The sequence below is a fragment of the Saccostrea cucullata genome, unplaced genomic scaffold (genome assembly GCF_032062105.1).
Source record: "Saccostrea cucullata isolate Sc308-1 unplaced genomic scaffold, CSIRO_AGI_Scuc_v1 ctg88, whole genome shotgun sequence".
Lineage (NCBI taxonomy): Eukaryota > Metazoa > Mollusca > Bivalvia > Ostreida > Ostreidae > Saccostrea > Saccostrea cuccullata.
Window position 1 is genome coordinate 892900 of NW_026930139.1, and position 19422 is coordinate 912321.

The following is a 19422-nucleotide window of genomic DNA, read 5'->3' on the forward strand; positions in this document are numbered from 1 at the left end:
TTATAACCGCATTTGATTTGGAAAGTCCCCCCCCCAAAAAAAAAGTGTGGGTGGTAAGAAGGTTTCTTAATAATTACTAGTAGTATTCTAGCCTTAATTTAAACCCAATAAATGTGATGATCCCTCCCTCAAAACTGCTTAATTGCCTCGCACACATCTCCCTTAAGAGATAATCACAGATTAATGTTTATTTTGCTTTTTTCAGTTCCCTAAACGTACTGCTAGAATGCGTACCTTTTCCTAGCATGTTCGGGCATTTTTGCATCAGACTTGCGATGATTTTTTCATGATATCAAAAATTATGTGAAAGCTTCTTAGTTTGAATTTAATATAATTTAGGGCTTACTATTGAATTCATACAATAAAAAAAGCAACAGCGTGCTCTTGATACATGGCTTGTTTAAATTACGTTGGTTTCCGTTTTACAAAAAAAGTTACATTTTTTCATAAAAATAGATGGGAATTATATTCATTTTTAAAGATTTTTATAAAAGGAAGTATAGTAGTAAAGGATTCGATTTACAAAAAAAGTTGCATTTCGTCATAAAAATAGATGTGAAATATATTCATTTTTAAAGATTTTTATAAAAGGAAGTATAGTAGTAAAGGATTCGTTTTACAAAAAAAGTTGCATTTCGTCATAAAAATAGATGGGAATTATATTCATTTTTAAAGATTTTTTTTTTTTTTTTATAAAAGGAAGTATAGTAGTAAAGGATTAAATATTGTCCGAGTGTACTTTGTTGTTAAAAAAAAAAAAAAAAAAAAGATTGGGTTCGTTTTCATAAAGGATTCGTTTTACAAAAAAGTTGCATTTCGTCATAAAAATAGATGGGAATTATATTCACTTTTAAAGATTTTTTTTATAAAAGGAAGTATAGTAGTAAAGGATTAAATATTGTCCGAGTGTACTTTGTTGTAAAAAAAAAAAAAAAAAATAAAGATCGGGCTCGTTCTTCATAATGAGATATAAGCGATAAATTTAATTTTTCAAAGGTGACTTCACGCCATTGCAAATAGCAATATCGGGTGGGTTGCACCACACAAACAGAATTTGGAATTTAAAAGTAAATCGTACTTTCAAAAATTCGTATATTAAAACAAACTTGTCAAACAATTAAAAAAAATCATGCTTATTATAGGAATGTGTTTGCTAGTTCATAAAATATAAATTCCTTTTATTATCTATTAGTTGAAAGAAAAGGGAAAGGGCTAGAATGCTGTTTCAGTTTACGACTAAACTATGGAACACATTACTGCACACCGGCGACCCCCACAGCTGATCATCACCAGTCTCTCGACTCTTCTTTTGCATAAATGGTTATAAGAGGTCACAATGTCGTTTACTGTTGATGGAACTGATTCAGACCTCAATAGTCCACAAAAATTTACGTGTGAAAGGCACGCCAGCAAACTTTTATGTGCATTGAATAGTATTAGAAAGAAGAGTCATTTCTGTGATGGATGTGTATTCATCGATGGAAAAGAAATACCTGTTCAAAAGGGAATTTTGGCAGCGGCCAGTCATTACTTTAGGTAAAACATAGGATGCATTATTATTATTATTAGAGAATTTTAAATTTAATCCAAAAGTGACACGAATTTGATTTAGGGAATTTATTCAAGGAATGAGAAAGGGGGAGGTGACCATGATCTTTCAATTATTGACCTTGAAAGCAAAAAGAGTTTTTCTCAGTTGAGAGGATCACGACCTATTGATTTCGAAATCAGTGGGTTTCTTTTAATAAGTCAAAGGAAGTTGTGATCATGGTGATACACAATTTTTCAATGCACCCCCCAAATGAAGTTACGAACTTGCAACTAAAAATTCTTACCTTGTCCTTTAAAGCTCAAAACAAATAGGGATTTTCTTTATGTCATGGGGACTTATGATAAAACATTTGATTACAATGACAGAAAAACTAATATTATATCATCTGGGAACCATTTTATGCAATATGTGAATTTCTGTTATAATTCATTGACCTTTTGGCACTAAAATCTAATGGAATCTTGTTTAAATTAAAGGAATCATGATACAGAATTGCATTACAAATGCTAAAGGACTTATTAAGTGTACTACATATGATAAAGCATATGCAATTCTTTAGAAAAGTATCATATCAACATAACATTTCCTCTTGTAGATTGGTGTATGATAAAGCTTATGATTATAGCAGTTCTGTTGAGGGAAAGCCAGCTTCTTCAATGGCAGGTCATGATTCAGAAGTTGTGGATTTGTCCCCTTTACAGATCACAGTAGACACATTTGAAATAATCTTAGATTATTTATATACATCAGAAATTGTGCTGGATGAAGAAAACATACAGAACATTCTCCAGGCAGCTGATCTTCTGTTATTAACGGATTTAAAACAGGCATGTTGTGAATATCTTCTGAAATGCATAACATCGCAAAATTGTCTAGGTATCTGGGATTTTGCCTCAAGATTCAACTGCTCTTGGGTACGTTTAAAAACCACCCAGTTTCTTGAGAACAACTTCAGGTTAGTAAAACATTTTGTGCATGAGAGACTCCACCGTCGGAAACCCATGGGTGATCTCGTCTTTACTTATCACCCGGTGATAAGTAAAGATGAGATCACCCGTGGGTTTCCGACGATAGAGAGACTCATGCAAATGAAAAATATATTTTATTCACAATGGGTTCCTTTTCTACAATTTTTTTATACTATTACGTATGTATATTTTAAAGTTTTCTTGCATACAGAATACTATATTATAAAGCTTTCTTGCATATACAACTCATATAATACGTGTACAGGTAGACACTCAGACACTTAATCAATGTTCACTTAAATTATCTCAAGCAAATACCAATATTTTGGATTTCAACACCGTAAACCACATGCATTTCAGCTTTATTTATTTTAAATAAAAGATATTTTATAGATACATGTAGTTTAGAAATCTTTTAGTTTCTATTTATTTTTTATAGTCCATTGAATTGTATATGCATTTTTAGAAATATTACCAATTATGGAGAGTTTCTACAACTTCCCCTTGACCTGCTGACCAGCCTTTTGTGTACCGACACACTCAAAGTTCAGACTGAGGGGGACATCCTGGACAGCATTATACGATGGGTGAAACACGACGAGGAGAACAGGAGGGGGCACCTCTCAGATCTGATCAATAACTGTCTCAGGGTGCAGCTCCTCAGTGAAAGCACTCTCCAGGGGTTAGTCGAGATGTATCCAGATATACACAACTTTGGGATCCAGGAAATGATTCAGAACAAGCTACAATGTCAGAATGGGGCTACAGACAAACCAAGGGGCGTAACCAATGTATTAGTGTGTGCTGGAGGAGACTCAAGAGTTATTCAGTAATTATCCACAATTTATCAATTCCACTTTTAAATTGCACATATTTTAAGATATCCTACATTGAAAATTACCAAAATTTAAGTTTAAAACTAATTTTTAATCAATTTTATGTCGTAGTAATTTTGACAAAGAGAGTGGAGTGAGAAGGGATGCTTACTGCTTTTCTGCCACGCCCACTGGAAACAGATGGTTAGAGTTACCTCCCATGATGCAGAGTAGAAGTGCTCATAGTGTAGTTGAAGCAGGTACACAAAATAAGTAATACAGCACTAATTCCTACTGGATCTGTGATTCATCATCTCTTCTAAACACTGTTTAGAAATCTTTTGATTAGATTAAGTATTTTTCATGAAAGGAAAGTGCTCATACTACAGAAAGTGTAAATCAAGTGCATAGGGTGTTTCAGCAATCACTATTTAAGTAAAAGTTTCAAACTTTAAAGAAACTTGGAGAGCTCTTGTTATACATGTATTCTTATTTCTATAAGTATATTATTAAGTTTAAAATCTTTTACATGCAAGACTGTATGTAAATTATGTGGTACATGTAGTTATTGATCCATTAGATATTCACCTTTATGAGGATGTCTGTCACACTGTACTGTATTTTGTAGGAGGGTGTCTGTATGCTGTTGGAGGTAAGGACACAGAGGACAGAATACTGGGCACAGGTGAGAAGTTTGACCCCAAGGTCAACCAGTGGACTCCAATCAGTCCAATGAACCATGCCAGGTTTGGTTTTGGTCTGGTTGCCATTGAAGATGACATATATGCCATTGGAGGCAGCAATGATATCAGAGAACCCAGTACTTCTATGGAAGCCTATAACATTTTTAGCCATAAATGGACACCTCTACCAGAAATGAACCTGAGAAGGGTGTGGTCTGCCTATGCAGTAGTGGACAAGAAGATCTATGTTATAGCCGGTGGGATGGTGGGGAAGTTGTACGAGTCAGTAGAATGTTTTGACACGTGTACCAATACCTGGTCATCCGTCTGTCCAATGAGAGAGAGGAGATGTGATGCCAGGGCCGTAGCTTGTAGGGGGAATATCTTTGTGTTTGGGGGTGTTAGGAGGTATGAATGTCCAAGTGCCATGCATGGAGGGAACAATATTAAGTTTTGTGGGACAGAAATTTACAACACTGCTCAAGACAGCTGGCAGCAGGTCCCAAGACAACAGGAGTTTCTATGCACAATGAACGATTCCTCACAAATATTTTCGGTGGTGAAAAATGGAGACGAGATTTGGGTCATAGGGGACCTAGAGATGGGTGGAAGGTTTGAATGCATCCGAGCTTTTAATGTCTGTAGCAGGCTATGGAGAACTGTGTCTGTGAATGGTCCACCAAACTTACGGGGATACCCGTGTTGTATGTTACGCATACCTAAACATGTCTTTAAACAGTTACCTAATTCTAAACCCCCAGTTCAGTGATGGCAGAACTGTGTGGTATAAATGTATATATACACTCCTCTTTTAATGTACCCCAGCATATTATGATGATAATTTTTATTTAAGCTGTTGGTACAAATGTATAAATACCTAGTACACTCTTCTTGATGTGTACCAGGAAGATTATAATTTCTATTTATAAGATACAGTAAATGTATACTGTGCAGCTTCTTGCAGCTTAAATTCCTGTATAATCATTTTTATTTTTGAATTTTATTATCCACATAGGGAAAACATTATTGCATACATTTTTACAAATGTAGGAAACGAAAAAAAAAGGGCAATTTATGATGTTAAAATTCTTTTATTTAGACAAGATTTTGTTCTTTTTGTGAATTATACAAAAAAAATTGTAAATTGGGTACATTTTTAATTTTAAGGAAATACATGTAACATGTTTCATTTCATTTCTCCAAAAAATAACACCTTAAAAAGTGCATGTACAAATAGATTTTATACAGTGATACCAAGTACAGTTGAATCTCAGTATCCGAATCACTGATATCTTGAAAACCTTGGATATGTCGAAGAGATTTTGCAATCTCCCATGCAGAGTTATCCTTCGTTACTCTCTCAGACACCTCTGCAATGGGCTCACGTCAATTTTTTTTACATAACATAGAAAACGTTAAATTTGCAGGATTGTTTCAAATTAAATTAATATCTATTGCAAAAGTCAGACATAAACATAGAAATAAAATTATAATGAATTAAAACAAACACACTTTTTCTTGTATCTATCACTGTGATATATGCGAGCAAACGACAGAGGTGAATGTAATGAGCTGATGGTAGAGAGTGGAGATTTTGAAATTATATTGAAGTAAAGCATATTCTCTGAAGAACAGTCATATTTAGGGATCCTGGACTTGAAAAATATTACCATTAAATTTTGTTGGAGTATATTTGAGATATGAACGTAATTTTTGATAATCAAAGAGAACACGAACTGTGGTGCTTGACAACAGCATTTTTCATGTATAATGACGGAGTGTTAGCCCAGGTAGTTCATGTGCCTAATGAATTTTCATAAATTTTATAAAAATACCTTTCTTTTATTTACATTAATCATCCCACGACTTGCCACAAATTATGCCATTCATGCAACTATCATTTTTATAATAAAAAAGAAAAAAAAGGTTGTACTTTAGATTTGATGTTAATAACAGAATTATGATGTCCCTATGGAAATATTCTTGAGATTCAGAAAATGAACTGTTTTCTAATTCTCAAAGAATCTTGGGAAAAAATATGACTGGAAATGTAAACCTTTTTTTTTTTTTAATTATTTATTTGTTAGTGCTTCATATTAATTTATTATAGGTCAGAATAAAATACACAGAACTTCACTGTATGTGCTTCTGTAGAAGAATCAATTGTAATGAGCAATGAACAAAAATGATTTATATCTGTGCATTTACTAGTATTGTTCCCAGCTGTGCTGGTAGAAATTTAATTTACAGTTTATTTACCGTATCAATTTATGCAAAAAGGTTAGTGCATGTACAATTGCTTTACCACATAGTACTATATGTAGTAGGAAATAAAGTGTACAAGAAAAGTAAAGTCATTTGACTTCTTTATAGATCTTCTTTTTTTTTTTTGAATATGTTGACTTGTGTCGTTGTTAAGCTGCAATTAAATCATCACAAATATGAAAAGTTTCCTAATAATTTCCAAAGTTTTAGATCAGATATGAATTTTTTTCTAAGTTGTATATCTTTATTCTGAAACATGGAAGAAATTACTCTCCAGTTATTCCTGGCTCTGCTATGAATATTTCAAATTGGTACATTGATTATTAGCAGCTTCCAACAATTTTCTACACATTACAACAAGGTTACTTTTTTCTGAATATATCTTTAATTCATGTAACATATCATCATAAAATAAGAAATAAATATCAATATCATTAATTGTGCAAAAACATACTATTAAGCTTTAAACACATTCTAAACAGCATTCAAATTAATCTTTGGCCATACTTACAGATTTAAGTACAAAAAATATCGTTCAACCATCATTAATACTCTAAATCACTGTACAATGCAAGTAACATCTATAAAATATTACTGAATGCTTAACATAGATAAGAATATTAAATTCTTCATCGTTAAAAAAAAATCAACAGAAATTGAGAAAAACAAATATCAAGCACTTAATTCTTTGTAACTGTCATTATTCCTTTGGCCCGGTTGGGAACTCTTTATCCATGTGTTTCAGCATCTCTGTGAGATAAGTTTGTACAGTAGCCAGTGAGGCCACAATGGCAGGAGACCCAAATCCGTGACAAATCATACTGAATCGGGTCAGGGGATTCTGAATTTCTGGCTCCAAAATATTCTGGGGTCTGGAGTTTCCTATGGGGGAACGGTCCTGATTTAAAATGTCCATAAATTCTTTTAAAATCTGTTTTGAGGCAATGATCATGTTTTTCCTTGCCATCTGTTCTTCGGGAATGTTGCTACGATACTTTGTAACATTATATTTGGCACACTGTCTTGATGGAAATTCAGTTTCACATAAATATCCAAAATCACGAGCGAGACGAATGGCTTCCCCCTCCACTACAGAGGTCAGAAGTGTCACGGGTGCGGACTTCCTTCTCCCGGCAGGTAGAGCTAGGCCGATCTTATCCAGCTTCTCTCGCAGGTTCTTGCCACCATCTTTGGACTTTGCCCTCCGGAGGACTCCTCCCAGAAGTGAGGCATTGAGACACTCGGGAGCGGATAACCTTCTCTGGATCTCAGCCACCGTGACTTTGTACTTCGAGGTACTGCTGAGTAGAGAAAGACGGCCATCCACGAGACAGAAAACATCCGCTGGACCAGTGGAACTAGACACAGGCATATCATGTGATCTGGATTCCTTGTGAGGTAGAAGTGCTCTCTGAAACTCCATTTGGTTGGAGATTTCCCTCGGAACATAACTTGTATCTTGAACTGGAGAATCGTTGCTATTTGGAGAACCACTATAAGAGGACTCGGACATGTGCAGATTATCTGGTTGTTGGTTTTGCTCACCATACATGACAGGAAGATTTTCAATGTCATCTCTCAGGTAAGCGGGGTCTTGCTTGAACTCTGAGGTTCCATTCAAGCTATGTGAAGGATAATCATTCTGTTGTGATTGGTAAAAGTTCATTGGAGGATAATGTTCTCCATTATACTGAGAATGCTGGCTCGGATATCTCTCCATTCCTGGAGGTTGTGAAATCATGAATGGGGGTGGAAAGAATGGATACTCCACTCCCTGACTGGTGGGGGGATATTGTGGAGGCAATCCATTGTGGGACGGGATACCAGCAGAGGAATACACACCTTCATGTGACTGACAAGAGGTCGGGTACAGTCCCCCCGGGAATGACTGGCAGGTCTGAGGATACATCCTGGACTGTGAGGTCAGGGCTGTGTTACTCAGGGGTGTAAGTTGTCCATTATGGGTGGAAGAATTGTCAGAATGTCCATTATAAAGTCCACTTTCACCACCTTCCATTGCACTTCTCATTTATGTCACCACAAATTCACAAATTAAAATCACAATAAAAAGAACTATGAAAACAGTCACACACTGATCACTAGCAATTTCCTATAATGCTATAACAACCTGTCCCATTTGTATACTTCCTGTTGAATGATTCAGATTAAGGAATTTAGAAGACAGTGTCTGTGAACTGTCCTGGGGATATGTATATACACCACACCTTACAACAATACTCTCCCACTCAGCTAGTCTTACTCGCTTTCACGTGGAGTACAGATACTATCTCAATTAAACAGTGGGCCAATCAAATGATGACACAGTAATGATAGGAGACACTGATAGGTAGGTCTAATTACGGGTAATTAATTGAAGTCAAAGGGTGATTGTGATGGTCTTACACAGGTGTGATAATGGGCTGCCAGACCAACTACTGTTATTTATAATTAATTATTGAACTGTAAATCTAACAGACATAGGTACTGCTAATTCCTTTTAATTTCAATTATAAGAATTTTTTTGGTAATACTTTTTTCAGTATATTTTACATACTTTAAATTCTTTCAATAATTATAAATGTTAAAAGATATGCTTCTTCATATAATTTATAAAGTGAGAGAATGCTGAAAATATCACATGTATACAACAAAATCAAGATTACTTTTTTTTAATTAGTGATTTCTTTCAATTATAAGTCACAAGTTACAATAAGTTTCTACTATTTTTTCTACTGAAATTACAAGTATCAAATTAAAATCAAATGCAAAATGATACTCTTAAAATATATTTATATATTTAAAATTGAAAATTTAGAAAGAGAAATACAATTATTTCTGTCAAAATTAACAATTTTCATCATAAGACTAGTGAATATTAAACCAACATGAATAAGTTGTCAACATGAGGGAAAACATTAACTACAATTTTAAGTATGGCACTACTTTTAAGTGAGGTAAAAAAGCAAATGTATCAATAATAATAAATTATCAATTTTAATTGTAAGATTTGATCATTTGATCAACATTTCATTAGAATCTCTTTAATGAAAGACAATGAACTAAAATTTTACATTTGGTAAAATAGCATTCCATCAATGTATGAATACCTGATGCATAACATACAATTAACAATGTTCAATTAATCATGGGGAAACATGGGGTAAAACATGACACTGAAAATTTTGGAAACATCCTTCGGTATAATAAGATATAATTTCTATAAAAATAACCAATTTCAGATCTAAACTATATAATTTTTGTATATCTGACCTTTAATTTTAGGAAAGTTTGCTTTTATACATGTATTATCTAGTTAAGATAAACACTTAGTCTTACAGAAGTTTGGGGATAGTGTTCATTTTCCTCTAAGATGGACAGCTATAGAAGTTTGGGGATAGTGTTCGTTTTCCTCTAAGATGGACAGCTATAGAAGTTTGGGGATGATGTTCATTTTTCTCTAAGATGGACAGCTATAGAAGTTTGGGGATGATGTTCATTTTCCTCTAAGATGGACAGCTATTGAAGTTTGGGGATGATGTTCATTTTCCTCTAAGATGGACAGCTATAGAAGTTTGGGGATGATGTTCATTTTCCTCTAAGATGGACAGCTATTGAAGTTTGGAGATGATGTTCATTTTCCTCTAAGATGGACAGCTATTGAAGTTTGGGGATGATGTTCATTTTCCTCTAAGATGGACAGCTATTGAAGGTTGGGGATAGTGTTCATTTTCCTCTAAGATGGAAAGCTATAGAACTGTTGGGATGGTGTTTATTTCCTCTAAAAGGGACACTTATAGAATTTTGAGGATGGTGTTCATTTTCCTCTAAGATGGACAGCTATAGAACTGTTGGGATGGTGTTTATTTCCTCTAAAAGGGACACTTATAGAATTTTGAGGATGGTGTTCATTTTCCTCTAAGATGGACAGCTATAGAACTGTTGGGATGGTGTTTATTTCCTCTAAAAGGGACACTTATAGAATTTTGAGGATGGTGTTCATTTTCCTCTAAGATGGACAGCTATAGAACTTTTGGGATAGTGTTTATTTCCTCTAAAATGGACACTTATAGAATTTTGAGGATGGTGTTCATTTTCCTCTAAGATGGACAGCTATAGAACTTTTGGGATAGTGTTTATTCCTCTAAAATGGACACTTATAGAATTTTGGGGATGGTGTTCATTTTCCTCTAAGATGGACAGCTATAGAAGTTTGAGGATGATGTTCATTTTCCTCTAAGATGGACAGCTATTGAAGTTTGGAGGTGATGTTTATTTCCTCTAAGATGGACACCTATAGAAGTTTGGGGATGGTGTTCATTTTCCTCTTCATTTCCTCGGATTGATCGTTGTCGTCATCGTCATGTTCCCGGAATCCCTCGCTCGCCTGAGTCTTCCCCAGTAACTCCATCATAGCCTTTGACTCTGGATCACTTTGTAAGATGCTCTTCTTTGTTTCCTTGAAAAAATAATTTTGAAAATGAAAATACATGTATTAGCAGTACATATCTAGTTTTGCATGCTTATTTAAATAAATGTAGAAAGCATAGGTAAGCAACTTTACTACTTTTGCAAGTTATCACATTCATTGAGGAAATTTACTGCCCCATTGTCCTCCTCAAAAGCAAGGACTACTTGTAATATACTCACAGTTTTCTCCCCTTCCTCATCACTATCCTCGCTCTTCTTCTCTGGACCCAGGGCCCAGACTTCAATAACGTCCACCTCAAACTCTGGGTCAGCTGACAGTTGAGGACTGCCATACGTTGTACACTTAGGCTTGGCCTTACTGTGGCCATGGTTAAAGCTGCTGTCTATCCACAATCCAAAATAGTCCATCTGTCCTCCCATTCCCTGCATAAAGGAGAGACAAAGAAGAATAGAAAGAAAATTAACAACTGAAATACATGTACCTAATCAGTATCAAACAACAGATGAATGGCTGAATTATCACTTGTTCCATTATAAGGTATATAATTAAAAGATCAATAAAAATTTACAGAAAAAATTGTTAAGTAAATATTGATAAAAAAGTAATCGTTAGATTTTTCTGTTCTGTTTTGTGAAATTATACCAGTCCATTAAGTAGAGTTGCCTGTCCTTGGTTGAGGTACATGAAGTTTTCATTGTACATGGTTGGTGTGTAGACCCCATACTGTGGACTCAGAGTAAAAAGAAAACAGGAAGAAGAACCTAAAGAAATAAGAACACGCTGTATTAGTAATGTAATTCATTAAGTATTAAATTTTATTCATTCATTCATTCATTTATTCTCTCAAAAAACCATACAATGGTACAAGAGGTACATATATACATATTTACAATAATTATGGACGAGCAGAGATTACAGGAGGACAGACAGTGTCAAAAATCTTTGTAATAAATATACACAGTTTTCGTAAAAATGCTGGATCTGTACTTGTCATCAAATTACAGAATTTTATTATATTTGGGTGAACATAGTATTTCTGCAACAAAAAATCTTTTCGAATCTTATATAATGCATTACACTCCAGTAAATAATGGAATTCGTCTCCTATCTGGTTATTATTACATAGATTGCACTTTCTTTCATTTCTTTCAACATTATTCCATCTACCCATCTCTATTGGAAGACGATGGTTACTTGTCCTGAATTTTGAAAAGATATTTCTAAATTTTCTTGGTAAAATAGTTAAATATTTTTCACATTCAAACTTTGTTTTAAAAATTCTATATGTAATACCTTTACTGGAATTATTCAAATCACTATACCATTTCTGTAAAAACTGATCTTTGAGCTTTTGGTTAATTGTGGTTGCAATCCATTTAACACTATGAAAATTTTGACTAGTCCAAATATTACAGAGACCCGTTGTATTAAGAATATTATGTATGAAAGATATCCATGGATTACTAATCCCATTTTTTAGTGTATTTATTATAAAGATGTAAATAAATAATTCTACAGATCTTATTCTCATTTCCATGTATCATTTTTCCCCAGTAAGATATCATTCTTGTATAAATGCGCACATACATCGGGTAACGTCCAGTTTCCCCGTATACCATAAAACTCGGTGTACTAGATTTTAAGTTTAGAATATATTTTAAAAATCTTAAATGTAGACGTTCAATAATATCTATATTTTCGAATCCCCATATTTCACATCCATATAATAAAACAGGAACGACAACTTTATCAAACAGATCTAACTGACAGTCCAGAGATAGATTATATAAACAAATTTTTCTAATAATGCCATACATTGCCTTTTGTGCTTGATAAAGAAAGAAAATTAACAAGAAAGACATAAGTGTTTCTTGACCTTTGAAAATGACCCTGATCTTGAGAATATAATACCAAGGTAATTGAAATCTTTTACAGTTTCTAAAACATCGTCATTGTATTTAAATGTATGTTTGGGTGGTCGTCCTTTTGAAAATATGACAATTTTTGTTTTCTTAACATTAACATGGAGTTTCCACGTTTTGCAATATACAGAAAATTCATTTAATGCATGTTGTAAATCATTTGCGGTTTCAGCCATAATAACCGTATCATCAGCATAAAATAAAATAAACAGCTTGATAAAAATGTTAAGATCATCTTCAATCTCTTTAGAAAAATTCTCTAAACCGTTAACATTCCTTTCTGTAAGGTAATTTTCTAAGTCGTTGATATACAATGAAAATAAAAAAGGTGAAAGATTTTCACCTTGTCTAACCCCGACATTGCAGTTGAAAAATTCAGAAGACACACCATTCACATTAATTCTTGATTTTATGCATGCATACATATTTCTAATATAGTTGAAACACTTCCCACTAACACCGTTTGAAAATAATTTGTACCAAAGGCCGCCTTTCCATACAGTATCAAAAGCCTGTTTAAAATCGATGAATGCACAGTATAACTTTTGTTTGCTATTTATAAGGGCTTGTGACAGAAAATGCAAAATCAATATATTGTCTAAAGTAGAATACCCCTTTCTGAAACCTGTTTGACTCTCATTAATCAGACTGATATTTTCTGCATAAATTTCTAATCGTTTTTTTAAAATACTCGTAAAAAGTTTCCCTAAGCAGCTCAATAATGTGATCGGGCGGTAGTTCTCAGGTTGTGTTGGATCTCCTTTATTTTTATAAATAGGTTTAACAATGCCTACAAGCCATTCTTCCGGTACTATCCCAGAGTCAAAGATAAGATTGAACAATTTCTCGTACAGAGACAAGAACAATGAAATAGTGGTACTAATATGTTCGTTAAGAATGTGATCGCTTCCAGGAGATTTGTTGTTTTTTAGGTCTTTTACTGCCGACAAAATTTCATCTTGCGTAATTGGACAATCAAGTGTTTCATTATATCTACTTTGTTCAGTGATATTACATGTAATTGAATCTGTTTCCTCTACATCGACTTCATTGATATTTTTGAAGAAATTATACAGATTGTTTAAATCAGCTGTACATGTGTCATTTTTATTTTGGCTATTTAATATTTTCCAGTATTCCTTCGTGTTATTTGTTCGTAAATTTTTAATTTTCTGAGATAGATCTTGTCTGTAAAACTGATTGATGAATCCATTACTTTTTTATACTCTTTGCTAGCTAGTTTTAATTTCTCTCTAGATTCTTGGGTTTTAATTCAGAAGTTGCAATAAATCTGTAAATCATCTGAATATGCTCAGGGGATATGAACTCTTGCAATTCTAAAGTTTCAAGATTTTTTCAAAATTTGCTGTAAAAATGCAAATTACATTTTTTTATTTCAGGATCAAAATCCCAACTAGACAAAAAGACAGACAGTCTGAAAACAATTCAGCTCACAATCTTAAACCTTAACGCATGAATAGAACTTAGCATTGGATATACAGATAAATGTACCAAAAATTAGTTTTGCTTCCTCAAAGAAAAATCTTACCATAAAATTTAGCCCTACACTCCCAGCTGTCAGCGGCCATGCCCCCAAACAGGTGCCCCGTCTTGTCCCTGACCACCAGTAGGGTGGGACCCTTATTTATAATTTGTGTTAAGAGCTGAGAGAAACTGTCCCCGAAAACTGAGTTGCTGAACAGGAAGCGCCAATGCGACTGATGCATGGTGGGTAGGTTATAGTTCAAAAACAACACAGAATTGTGGTCCAGTACACTCTGGACTGCCTCATTACGATGACCCACAAATATTGGTATTGGCACCATTGCTGCCATATTCTCCAATATCTCTTTTTCCTAAAATTTTGATTATTGTACAATTTGAAGATTTTAATTATTTTAAAAATATAAATTTATCTATTTTGTAGACAATTAAGCTTGATGGGAAAATGAACAACTATGAATATCTTACATTCTCAAACTGGAATAGAATACTGAACACAGTGTCAAAGATGTTCATAAAATGTGGCGTTTTGGACATCCAGGTTTCTATATCACTGATGCACATTTTCTCATTCTCTTCACTAGCTGTAAGAAATATTCAAAAATGTTATAAATTTTTGTAGAAAAGTAAAAATCAGAGCATGAACTAGCTCATGCAGGGCATCCTTGAAAAGTTATGCGTGATTTGAAAAATGCATGCAACAATTTTTTTGCATTGTAAATTTTCATGACATATTAATAACCTTGCGAAGATGCATTCTCTGGACATAAACAACTCTAAGTAAAAGTAACAGAATGAGATTCAAATATTCTACTGATACAAGACTAGAAATTAAGTTTATACTTCAGATCCCTGATACAAGACTAGAAATCAAGTTTATACTTCAGATCTTTATAACCTTGACCTTGGTCCTTACGAAATTGATTCAATTTTATGCAGATTAGTCATAGACTTCTTTCCCAAATGCTCAACATTTTCTTTAAAGTCAACATGTTTTATTAAGATTTACTAACCTGTAAGTCCCTTTGTAAGGTAGGACACAAACTGCTTATCCCCCTTCCCTCCCGTGTTGAGGGTGTGGATCCCCCTCCAGTGGGGGAGCTGGACCAGGTAATGTTTGTACACCTGTAGTAGACCTGTGGTCACCTGTAAAACTCACACCTTTAACTGTACTCACTAGAGGACAGACATGTTTATGTTTGACAATCTTGCCAAAAAAAGTATGGAATCTTTCAAGGTTAGCTAAGAAAGGAAATGACAAGAGATTATGTTTTATTTATGATATTCTTTTTTTAATTAAAATTTTAGTCAAGGTCATTTACATCAGAGACATCAGTTGCACTAATCTGTGTTGAATTTTTCATTCCACAGAAAATGGCTGCCTTTTCTTCGTAGGTGCCCTTCAAAGCATGTGATACAAACACTTGAAACTGCTGTAAAGTCACTCCGTGTTTGTGTTTCTGGTGACCATGGTGATGTGTCTGAATTTGGCTGATGTACTGGTGTAAATTCCTGCTTAACTCCTTGTTTAATGGCACAAGTCCTTCCTAATGCAAAACAAAATGCAGAAATAGTCAGTTTGGATTTATCTTTTAATATTTATTAATGCTACAACCATCGTATCAGGAGTAAGTCATAGCTTTTGTGCATTTGCAAGAATTCGATTTCTTAAAATCATAATTCCTTTTTTTAAAAACAAGGACTTTACATAAAGCTACCACTGTCAAATGTACCTGAAGAAAGGCTGATCTCCAAAAATTCATTGAAGGAAAGTAAAGCTATAGTATACAATGACATAGTATTTTTTTTTTTTGCCTCTCCCCTCCCCTGTAATCAAAGATTCAGGGGTATATAGTTTAGCACTGTCCATCTCTTTGTTTGTCCATAAAACTTTAATCTTGCCAATATATCTTTATAGTGGTTGGGGTTATAGCTTTCATATTTCATAGGTACATTACTTGTGATAACACCCTTTCTTTGGGTACCATCAAAGTTTACCTCTTCACCTTGACTATTGAGTTTGACCCACAAAAAATACCAAACTTCAAATTTGGTCCTAACTTTTGAGTAGTTGGTGCTTGGGCTTCCATTCTTCATCTGTATATTCATTGTAACAAGACCTTTCAGTGGGTATTAATATTTCTTTACCTTTTGACACTGACCTTAGAGTTTGCCCCACTTTTAAAAACTTTAACCTTGGCCTTAACTATTGAACAGTTAGAATGAGGGCTTTTATTATTTCTCAAGTTGATTCCTTAAGACAAGACCTTCCTCTTGATATCAACAATTTTGACCTTTTTATTATATACCTAATGTGTATCACTCAATTTTACTGTTGATTTTACGCTATCACGTGACGTCGTGATGATCACCACACTGTGGTTTTCTGAATCCATATCACCACTCTCTCAAACTGATGACGTAGTACGCAGAAATATGACGTTATTTTTCTTGCGCGCTAAAAAGTCCCTTGTTATTATGCTTTGGTTTATAAATAAATATTATACAATTGATCTTTAAAGTTTTATTTCGATATATTCAGCTATTTATAAGGGGGTATATAATAAATTTATCATTATAACAGTAACTTGATCCGAAGAGCCGCATCACGTCTCGTTGACAGGCGCGGACAAACTCGATGCTTCGCGTCTCGTTAGATTTGATGATACGCGCCTGTCAACTCGACGTGATACGACCCTTCGGATCAAGTTACTGTTATAATAATATATATTGACCATGGGGTTTGTGAAACTTTAACCCTTGCAAAAAGCTGCCATATGGGGACATCAGTGCATGGCTCACAAACACATCTTTTTTTCTTTAAATGTGCTATTTTTAGCATGTACAAAAAGGCACACATTGCTGCACTGCTTAAATTTAATTTTGAGCTTGTCTGATAACAATGCACGTGAAAATTGTTCTGTGACTTTATATGAATATGAACCCAAAAGTTTTGGAGTCATATAAAGCATTGCCAGGTGATTTGGGACCACACAGTTAATACTTCTTGATTGATATTATAAAGCAGGTCTATTCTGGTCAACAAGATAATTGTTAATGATTCCACAAAACTTGAAGCAATCGTACATATCCATGCCTCTACCCACACAAGATGTTATACAGTTATTCTAACAATGGAAATATATATGTTGCTGAAAAGTATTCAAAAGTTGCAATGCTAAACTATTTTCATTTGACTTTAATTGCTTTTTTGATAGTCCATATAGTACGTACATGTACCAGTTGGGGTCAATCGCCCATGGGGATATACACTGTAAAAGCCTATCTGGGATACAATATCCCAAATGGGATATAAATTTACAGTGCAGTCCAATTTTTTCAGTTTCGACAAATCTCATTGAGATTATAGCTTACCAAAATTTCTTCCCTTTTTTAGTATTTGGATAAATATGGATTCATGATATTTATAGCCAAATAAAATTTTCTGTTTTTTTTTTGTTGTTTTTTTTGCACTGTAAAATTATATCCTATTTGTAATATTATTTCCCAGGCAGAGTATTCTATGTATATCCCATTTGGACAACTGGTCCAAATTAACCTGTAAAAGGTAAAGATGATGAACAGTGATCTGTCTAAAAAAAATCTATAAACAATAGAAACAAGAGAAGAAGGTATAAATCAAGATCCACTGGACACTCCAGAGGTGGGATCTGGTGTGTAACAGGAAAGGAGAAAATGCATGGCTGGACCGGGAATCGAACCCGGGACCCCTGTATCACTAGTCAGGTGCTCTACCGATATAGCTATCCAGGCCGAATGGGCTATACATTCCTCCCTCCTAAAAGTCTTCGCCCTCGAAGACACAAAATTTTTATTTTAGCTAGGACTTTCACCTGCAATTCCAGGGGTTCAACGGCACCAAATCTGTAACATAAAGGAGAAAACTTTTGGTTGACAAGTTTTTCTGTATGCCCATAGTCAGGTGCTCTGATCCCTTGGAAGTATCCAACTTCCCAGGATCATGAAACAGACTGTAGGGTTGCAGTCAAAATTTCAATTATCTATAAAATCTTTAAAACTTTTTAAAGGAAACACATAATTGGCATACAACATTAATGATGATACAAAATAAAAATTTCCAATTTTTGCACCTGTAAAGAAATTCAGCATCTAAGGAATTTTTTGACTTAAGCTTAAGATGCTTCATGATCCCGGGGCCAGGCCGATATCCACGGCCCGAACCATCACAGGTGCCTCGTAGGAGTAAGCATCAGCACCGGATGGTCATTACTCCTCAGGACTAGGCACATATGCACTGTAATGCACAGATGGACACATATGAATACTTAAAGTTAAATACACGAGATTTTGTTGTCTATCTCTTTTTAAAAAAAATTATGTTATATGCAAAAAAATACGGATAAACTGATAAAAGTTATTCAATAATTTTAAGCTAGACTAACAGCTCTAAATTGTGCTAGACCTGTTTACCTGAAAAGAGTGTAAAGATTTAAACAGCTTATCGTATTTCGACTGGATACACAAGAGCTCCCTCTCGGTAAATAATTTTGGGGCGGCAGATTCCTTGCTTTCTGAACCCCCCATTTCTCATCCGATTTCCTTTCGTCACATTGGCTTGTTTACGTGTTTTGAATATGAGTCACAACGATCCCGATGAAAATTGATTTACAATCTCGTTAAGCATGGAAAAAATTATGTCAGAAGAAAAAAAATCGATGAGAGAGGGAGGGAGGACAACCACAATAAGCTCTGCAAAGATCTTACAGCATACTTACTAATATAGATATTCAAAAACTTCTATATAACAAGATGTGTTTTTGAAACACGGATGCCCCCGTATGGCAACACGGCAAAGAATAAACTTTCTTCAGTGCAAATAAAATAATATGTTGGTACCCAATTAAAGTAAGGTCTTCTTACAAAAAATGCAATTGTGAAATATGAAAGCGTTTGCACGACCGCTGTTCAAAACTTATGGCCAAGATTTTTTTTCGAGAAAGTTTTTGAAAGATAGGTCAAACTCCAGGGCCAAGGTCAAAGTTGTTGGTGTCTAAAATATACAAAGTCTTGTCACAAGGCCGGATTACATATGTGAAGTATGAAAGCCCTAGCCGTAACCGTTCAAAAGTTTAAGCCAAGATTACATTTTTTTAATAGTAGGTCAAAGTCCTAGGTCAAGGTCAAAGGGTCAAAGTTCTTGGTATCTAATGAAAGGTCTTGTCACAAAGAATAAATATCCAAAGTTTGAAAGTCTAGTACGTCCTAGTATCTACCGTTGAAAAGTTATGGCCAATGTAAAAGTT

The 19422-nt window shown here is 34.2% G+C and overlaps 4 protein-coding genes across 4 annotated transcripts in view; 1 reads left to right on the forward strand and 3 right to left on the reverse strand.

Annotated features, from left to right (window-relative positions):
* Positions 1–1854, reverse strand: part of LOC134283053 (probable aminopeptidase NPEPL1) — a 58765-nt gene extending 56911 nt beyond the window's left edge. Inside the window, exon 1 of the mRNA XM_062765494.1 lies at positions 1836–1854. The gene's annotated coding sequence lies outside the window, so the exon portion shown is untranslated. The remainder of the gene's footprint in view (positions 1–1835) is intronic.
* LOC134283051 (gigaxonin-like) lies at positions 1246–6416 on the forward strand. The gene is made up of 5 exons (XM_062765492.1): positions 1246–1536; positions 2148–2507; positions 2987–3349; positions 3468–3595; positions 3964–6416. The coding sequence occupies exons 1-5, from the start codon at positions 1337–1339 to the stop codon at positions 4785–4787; spliced, it is 1875 nt and encodes a 624-aa protein (XP_062621476.1). The 5' UTR covers positions 1246–1336; the 3' UTR covers positions 4788–6416.
* Positions 6417–6668: 252 nt separating this feature from the next.
* Positions 6669–8312, reverse strand: LOC134283054 (transcription factor AP-2-epsilon-like). The gene has a single exon (XM_062765495.1). The coding sequence runs from the start codon at positions 8310–8312 to the stop codon at positions 6984–6986; it is 1329 nt and encodes a 442-aa protein (XP_062621479.1). The 3' UTR covers positions 6669–6983.
* A 2262-nt stretch (positions 8313–10574) lies between these two features.
* On the reverse strand, positions 10575–18703 carry LOC134283055 (MTOR-associated protein MEAK7-like). The gene is made up of 8 exons (XM_062765496.1): positions 18590–18703; positions 15460–15684; positions 15151–15283; positions 14606–14721; positions 14184–14490; positions 11355–11473; positions 10931–11134; positions 10575–10739 (listed from the first exon to the last, which is right to left on the reverse strand). The coding sequence occupies exons 1-8, from the start codon at positions 18701–18703 to the stop codon at positions 10575–10577; spliced, it is 1383 nt and encodes a 460-aa protein (XP_062621480.1).
* Between the last annotated feature and the right edge of the window lie 719 nt (positions 18704–19422).